Here is an 8317-nt window from a genome sequence, read left to right on the forward strand (position 1 = left end):
ACACACACACACACACACACACACACACACACTATATTGTGTATTTGTGTAACAAATATATATTTTATAAATTTTTTGTATATATTTATATATGTATAGCAATTATATTACATAAGTAATAGTCATATATATATTATTTATTAAGATAATTTACTTTTTAATTAAAAATACAACTACGTATTTATTTTTCATTTTTTTAATCAAATTTTAATCGACTTATATATTTATATACTTAGTTTTTACTTTAATTTTAATTAATACTAATTTAAATAATTATTATTTTGCAGACACTTATAAAAAAGCGCATCAAAAGGCAAACAAAACCAAAAGTACAAACATTCTTACTTCTAATAATGAAGAGTTGAAAGAGAAAAGAAAACGTAATACAAAAACTAAAAAACGCAATAACAAATCTGAAAGTGAATCGTCCTTCTCTGAAATAGATAGATCATCATCAGATGATGATGCACTACATCCTGACGTTCCAAATTTTAACGAACAAATTGACTCAAACAATAGTAAGTAAAAAATATGATGTTGGTATAAGATATTATAATTATGTAATAAAAAATTCATTAAGATTATATTTTGTAAAAAATATTTATAATAAAAATAATTAATATTAAAAAATACAGAAATATAAGAAAACATATAAAAAACAAATAAGAAAAATTTAAGATTTTAATTGCACTTTTTCTTGATATAGCTTTAAACCAGTACTTACTTAAAATTTGTAACAGCTATTAATGTAGAAAAGAGAATATAATTATATGTAAAAAGATATATATTTAATTTATATTTTTTCTAGGAAAGAAAAATCAAATAGAAAATAACACTCATAAGTTCAAAGTTACTGTTGATACTATTTCTAATTCTGGTACTAGTACTTCTATTTCTAATATTGTTGAGTCATATCATAAAAACCCGGCTTTGGAATTAAATTCTGGTAAGAAAGATAGTTCGTATAATATAATATATTATAATTTATTACATAAGATATACGTATATATTGTAATAAAATAAATACAATTTAAAAATTTAAAAAAATGGTATATATATGTAAATAAAATATTAAAAAAAAATATTACTAAACAATAATTTATAATTAATTATTTACATTTTAGAATTTGGAAAACGGATTTGTAGAGAATTATACATTCTCAGTTTGAAAATGGATGATATTTTCGAAGGTATTAATGTTCTACTAAAAAATAAAGCAGATCTAGTACAAAATGTTGTATGTAATCAAATTCCCGAAATTATGCAATCATTTCCTGTAAATGATAATTCTTTGGCTGAATTGGAGAACTGGTTAATGACATCTGAAAATAATAAAACAATTTTGGTAAGAGAAATTAAAATATTCTTTCTACTATTGTAAATAAAGTATAAATAGTATGACAAATTATATGTATATATATATTTTAATAAGATAATTTATACTCAATTTAGTAAAAAGAATATTTTAACTTGATTATATGTGTGTATAATTGTATCTTATATTATTATATTTAAATATTTTATAAAGACTACATATATATTTACATATATATATATATATATATATATATATATTTTATATATATAATTTCAAGATTTATAAAAAGATCGGTAAAAATTATATTATATTTTATATTTAATATTTGTATTTTATATTTTTATATTATATTATTATATTTAAAATATAAATAAATATAATGATCTTATTGTTTTAGTCTCAAAAGTTAAGTCGCATTGAAGGATGTACCGTTAAAGAAATCGTTCAAAGAATTATGTATCGCATTTTTACCTACGAAGTCGGTATGTCTTACTCATGGAAAGGGGCAAAGAAAAAGAAAGTTTTCAAAAATTTAGCTGTAACGTCTGTAATTCTCTGTAAGTTGATTTTATAATTTTTATTTATTAAATTATTGTTGCGTCCTCGGGACGCCTCTCGCTCAGTCACTCACACACAGTCACTCTCACTCGCGCGCGAAATAAAGACACTCGCATGATAGGGAAATGAACTTTAATATGAGGAACCAATACACGAAACCAATGAAATATAACAAATAGTGCATTCGTAATGCAAAGAAGCTCCGGTCTCGGAAAACGTCCGCACGATGCGACCGCTAGACCAAAACTGTCATGTCTCCCGAAAACAGAAGAAGACCCTTAGTTGTTTAACAACAACTCCCTTGACGACGATCTCCCGGAAGCGTAAAGAGTTGATCCCGCGAAAAGTATCACCCGATACAAAGATGTAGATCCAGGGGCGTAACACGGGGGCGCAACACTGCCCCCCTTCTTCAAAATTGTCGTCCCGACAATTCTCACGGAGATTGAAGACCTAGGACTCTGACGCTGCTATCAGGGCACCAACGATACTCCGCTCTCCCTTAGCTGCTGCTACAGGTTACCGAACGAAACGCCTGGTCCCTCTCCTTTCGCGTCTACACTGTCCGGACGAATCCTGCTCTCCCTTAGCTGCTGCTACAGGTTACCGAGCTTCGCCCTCCTCCTCTCCGTACTCGAACTGTTTTTTTGAAGAAAAATTGGCCAGATTTTTCCTATAACAGTCGAGTTGATAGAAGATATCCCTGCTGTCTTCGCGGTTTCACTATATACGCCGTCTCCCGGAAGGATAACGAAATGGTCCATGAATCTTCAGACAAAGGGGGAGAATATCTTCCGTGGACCCAACGTTCCTCGTGAACACCCTAAGTCTCTGTCCCGGCATTTGCCCTCAGTCTCGTGGGAAAACCACGGATCAAAAACCACGAGAGGGACAGTCTTCAACGTGATGAACCAAATGACCAATCTTCTGAAGATGAGACGGTCTTCTCAATTGAAAGGAGCCAGTTGCCCTCGATGAGTAATGGTCGCAGGAACTTCCTCAGAGAATTCTCTTGTAACAAAAACTCAGGCAAGCCTCTTCTTAAAAATTTCCAACTAGAAAAGAAAACATTCCTTACGCAGAATAAATTCACCAATTAAAAAAATGCACTTACAAATATACACACAAACACAACTCTCCAATTCCTAGCAATCTTTATTTGAGTTTTGTACTATTTCTAATTAACAATCAATATTTCTATCTAAAAATGGAGCTAATCTATCTGCATGCACTACTTTCTTCCGATGTCTGGGTGTCTTCTGAATGCAGTACACCACATCGTTGAATTTCTTTACAATAGAGAAAGGTCCTTCTAACACTACAATCAATGAGATCAACAAAATTGGACGTCGGGGCGTTTTCTGTAAGAATTGAATTTTCCCCGAAAAATTCAACTACCTCTAGTTTTCTTTCGCCTCAGGACATTGAAAACGCAAATGCCCAATCTTCCCGCAAGACCAACATTCTTTCTCTTTGGCCGAAAAGTTGTTCGCTTGCGCTTTCCCTTTCGAGTCAAACCGTTCGCTTTTCTTTTTTTCGGAATCGGTTCGCGCGTCGCTCCTCTCTCCCTTTTGATAATTTTGACTTATTTTGCCGTAATTTCCTTTATTACTAAAATTGTCTCTTTTTCTATCAAAACTATCCCCCTAAATTATTTTTATGGCCTTAGCTCTTTCTATAGCCAAATGTAAGGATGTAATTCCCTCCAGTTGAAGGGTTCTTTTGACAAACCCGTCTATTAATGCCGAGACAAATTGCGCGCATGCTATTTTATCGCGGACCGCATATGGACATTCGGGGTAAGCCAGACGCGACAGTCTCTCAAGTTCGGCTCCAAAGGAAGCGAAATCCTCTCCATATTTTTGTTTCCGTGTCGTAAAAAGATAGTAATAATTTTGCGTCAAGTTTCCGTCTTCAAAAAGCAACTCTAATTTTGATTTTAATTCCGCGAATGTTAATTCTTCAAAATTCTCAACATTTTCTAAAACGGACCGAGCTTTTCCCCTTAAATTTGCAGCGAGAGTAATCATTTTTGCTTTCTCATCCCAATTATTCGCGACGGCTATCAAAAGAAATTGGGAGAGGAACTCCCGCAGCGGAACCCTTCCATCGAATGTATCGGGCTTCAGTTTTAAGCCCGTTTTCGCACGAAAGTCACCGGTCGTCTCGCCCGCGTTTATCACGGCACTCGCGGCTATCGCGGCACTCGCGGTACTCGCGCAAGCTAAATTCAGTCGTGTATCCCCAGAAGCTCTTATATTAGAAGGACTTAGCTGGTTAGTTTGCTGCGAGGAGATCCTCAATTCGAGCTGGTGCAGCTGTTCGTCCTTCTCTCGGAGAAGAGTCTCAAAGCGAGCTTGCTGATGTTCTCGTTCGGCCCGCATTTCTCGTAGTTCTCGCAGTGCGGTCTGCAACGCATCCGTCTCGTCTATCTCCTTCATCGTTGTTCGGGAACGCGTCGCTTTCGGCGAATGTTGAGTCGTCATTTTGGCGTTCTCTCAGGAAGATGCGATTCTTTCGGTTTTGATCCCGGACGAGCCCCCAAAATGTTGCGTCCTCGGGACGCCTCTCGCTCAGTCACTCACACACAGTCACTCTCACTCGCGCGCGAAATAAAGACACTCGCATGATAGGGAAATGAACTTTAATATGAGGAACCAATACACGAAACCAATGAAATATAACAAATAGTGCATTCGTAATGCAAAGAAGCTCCGGTCTCGGAAAACGTCCGCACGATGCGACCGCTAGACCAAAACTGTCATGTCTCCCGAAAACAGAAGAAGACCCTTAGTTGTTTAACAACAACTCCCTTGACGACGATCTCCCGGAAGCGTAAAGAGTTGATCCCGCGAAAAGTATCACCCGATACAAAGATGTAGATCCAGGGGCGTAACACGGGGGCGCAACATTATGTTTTAAAGTTTTTGTTTTTTCCAATTTTTTTAACAAAAATAAATAATAAAGTGCTTTTTAAATAAAAATATATTAAATAATATTGCTTAATATTTTAAAAACAAGAAAACAAAAATATTTAAACCCATGTAGAATTTTACTACAAAAGTAATAATATAAAAAAAATTGTGCCAAGTGAAAGTAGAAACTTGTACCAGTGGAAAATTAAAATTGCAATATATATTAAAATCATACAAATTTATTGAAATTTTGACCTAACTGGCCAATACAATTCAATTAGAAACACTACGTTTCGACCCTTAGGTACGGGTCCTTTTCAAGTGTAACTGCACAATAAAAATATACAATGATTAAGATATGAAACAATAATTTACAAAATTGTTAACAAAGAAATTTAAAATAATATAAAAAAATGTAATGTACCTTTCAAGATGTTGATTCGACAGCAGTAAAATTACTAATGTTAAACCGGAGACAAATAAATCAATTTAAGTCAAACGTTAAAAACAATAATATCAAAGTTTGACAATACAACGAAATAAATAAATAAATAAATAGACAATCATATACTGTTGATCAACTTATAAATCGGATTTAGATTTTCTGTGTCCTTTTGCAAATTAATGTTATTCTTATATTATTTAATAAAAAACATCTCCGCTAATTCTCTCTTCTTTCTATGTTTTTCGCAATGCAAAATCCTAGGTTCCATTCACTTAAAATCATGGTCATATTTTTTTCGATGTTTGCTAATTACGTTAAAATTGCTACGATGTTGTTTAATATTTCTACAATGTTCGTTTACGCGTGTAGCTAATTGTCTTTTTGTTTGCCCTGTATATGTTACATTGCAATCGTTACATTTTATCAGATACACGTCAGTTCTTTTCATATGATTGATCTTATCTTTACCTCTCTTGATTAATCTATTTAATTTTTTCGGGATAGTATAAACAATGTCGAGGCCACATTTTTTTAACGCAATACTCAGATTTTCGCTCAAGTTTTTTATATAAGGTATCGGTAACAATGATGTATTAAACTTTTTACATCTATTGTCATTAACCATCAAATATTCTCTACGGTGTTTTAGTTTTCATTCTCTTCTCAATATGTAGTTCAATGAAAGGTTTCGGGAAGCAATTGTTGACCAAAATATCCGTAATAATTCTGATTATTAGTGTGAAAGCATTCATTTGAGAGTAATAAAGCTTTGTCGACTAAACTTCTAATTGTGTTGATTTTGTACTGAAGGGGGTGGTTAAAAAGGAAATTTAGATATCTACCAGAAAAAATAGGTTTTCTGTAATTAAATTGTACTGGCCAGTTAGGTCAAAATTTCAATAAATTTGTATGATTTTACTCATCACTGGCGACTTCATTAATTTTATCGTTATATATTAAAATATATTTTAATTGCAATAAGTTTTAAAGTAACAAATAATTAAATTTTAATATCATTAGAATATTATTTAGCAGAGCGCCAAGTTTTTTTAACTAAAATTTTATTTTTTTCTAGCCACATCATTTGTTTTATTTTTTTATTTTATATTAATTATAAATTTGCATAAATTTTCAAATTTTAACTTTTTGTAAAAATTTTTATTTATTTGCGCAATTTTAAATTTTTACTAGTTCATTGTACGACTCTATATATGTTTGCAATTTTAATTTTCCACTGGTACAAGTATCACTTCTACTTTCACTTAGTGCAATTTTTTTATGTCATTACTTTTGTAGTAAGATTCTACATGGGTTTACAATGGATAATTTTTCATATAATTCTTTACATAAGTTTACAATGATTTATTTTGTATAGAATTCTACATGGGTTTGCAATGATTAAGTTTTCATAGAGTTCTACATGAGTTTGCAATGATTAACAACTAAGATTAAATTACGGCTCTGTAATTTATTAAATATAAATCTAAAATCGCAAGAAAAGCGTAAAGAGCCATACGCGGATGTTGCTGCGTACATTTTCAACAAAACTAAGTTTTCGTTGGAAATAAATCGTGTACAAGGCACGTATTATTCTCGGTGTATTACCAAGACTTAAAATTTTTAGGTCTTGGTAGTAAACACGCCGGCAAATAGGCATCATTTAGAGTATAAGCAGAGAAAGGTATAAAATCGAAGAGTCTGAATAGCTCAGTTGGAAGAGCAGTCGCCCGGCAAGCGAAAGATCTCGGGTTCGATTCCCGATTCAGCGACTTTTGGATCTAGATTTTTCTCTCGCAATTATTTATTTATTTCCGTAGGGGGGTTAGGGGGTATTTGAAATTAAATCTCAAGTATGAGATTATTTCAAAAATTTTAAGTCTTAGTAGTACATCGAGAATAATACGTGCCTTGTGCACGGTTTATTTCCAACGAAAACTTAGTTTCGTTGAAAATGTACGCAGCAACATCCGCGTATGGCTCTTTACGCCTTTCTTGCGATTTTAGATTTGCAATGATTAATTTTTCATAGAATTCTATATGAGTTTTGCATGGGTAATTTTTTGTTACTGGCATGCCGTTAACTGGGCGCCTTTCTTACCTTTTTTCAGAAAAACATCAAACAAAATTTTTCCAAAGTCTTAAACCGAAAACACTTAAAAGTTATACAATACTATTTTTTTTTTTTTGGTATTGTTAAAATATTTACTGTTTTGTTCGTCAGAATAAATTCTTTTAATTGTTCCAAATAATGTCCTGTCCACGAATCAAGCAGTAACAGACTTTTTTCTCTTTCGTATTTCGTCTTTATTTTATTTCTCAAGAACTAATTTCCGCAACATAACTTTATTATATTTATACATATATAGTTGAATTTGGCGTAATACATAAGCTTTAAAATATATATAATTTTAAAATTTTCTCAAAATATAAAAAAATATTGAGTGGGAAAGGGTAGTTTGAAAAATTATATCATTTTTTAAAAATCCAAATGCGCCATTGTAAAGTACATTTGAAGCCAAACTTTTGTATAACATTAAAATCTTTTATATTTCTATTCGTCTCGACGATATTTGCTTCGGAATGTAAAAACAGATTTTTCGACGATTGGTTGCACCCCTAAACCTATTTTTAGCAGTAACAAAAATGGTTTCGTTATTAGACCTATTACCCTAAAATTGTGCTGAGTTTCAAATTTTTAAAATTTTCAACTTACCGAACGTTCCTTGTCAACCAAATATAAACTTGTATCAATTTTGCAAATTATTATTTGATTTGATATATAGAATCACTTTTGTATTTTGAAGGATGCATAGTCAAAACGATTTAGTCCTGATATTAAAAGGATTAAAAGTCGAAAAATTTGGCCCGGCTCGAGACATTAAAATGACATCAATTTTTAATACAAGATCTAAATCGTTTTGACTAGATTAGATCTGCAAAATTAGAATCTGCAAAAGTAATACAAAATATATGGCTGAGTAGCTTTTTTAAATATTTAAAATAATAAAACTTTATTTATATAATACAGGAATTTTGAATCGGCCAATAGAGCCCAAGCGCGAAAAATTAATTTTTCGGAAC

The 8317-nt window shown here is 32.0% G+C and overlaps 1 protein-coding gene across 1 annotated transcript; it reads left to right on the forward strand.

The window, feature by feature from the left end:
- Positions 1-287: 287 nt before the first annotated feature.
- Positions 288-7399, forward strand: LOC114929717 (uncharacterized; the record flags this gene model as incomplete). The annotated part of the gene is made up of 5 exons (XM_029301380.2): positions 288-518; positions 809-946; positions 1125-1345; positions 1716-1875; positions 7345-7399. Coding segments are annotated over 5 exons (752 nt in total), but the record flags the coding sequence as incomplete, so codon positions are not given.
- Positions 7400-8317: the final 918 nt, after the last annotated feature.

This window comes from Nylanderia fulva, unplaced genomic scaffold, assembly GCF_048542155.1.
Source record: "Nylanderia fulva isolate GAGA-0341 unplaced genomic scaffold, ASM4854215v1 Scaffold888, whole genome shotgun sequence".
NCBI classification, from domain to species: Eukaryota; Metazoa; Arthropoda; class Insecta; order Hymenoptera; family Formicidae; genus Nylanderia; species Nylanderia fulva.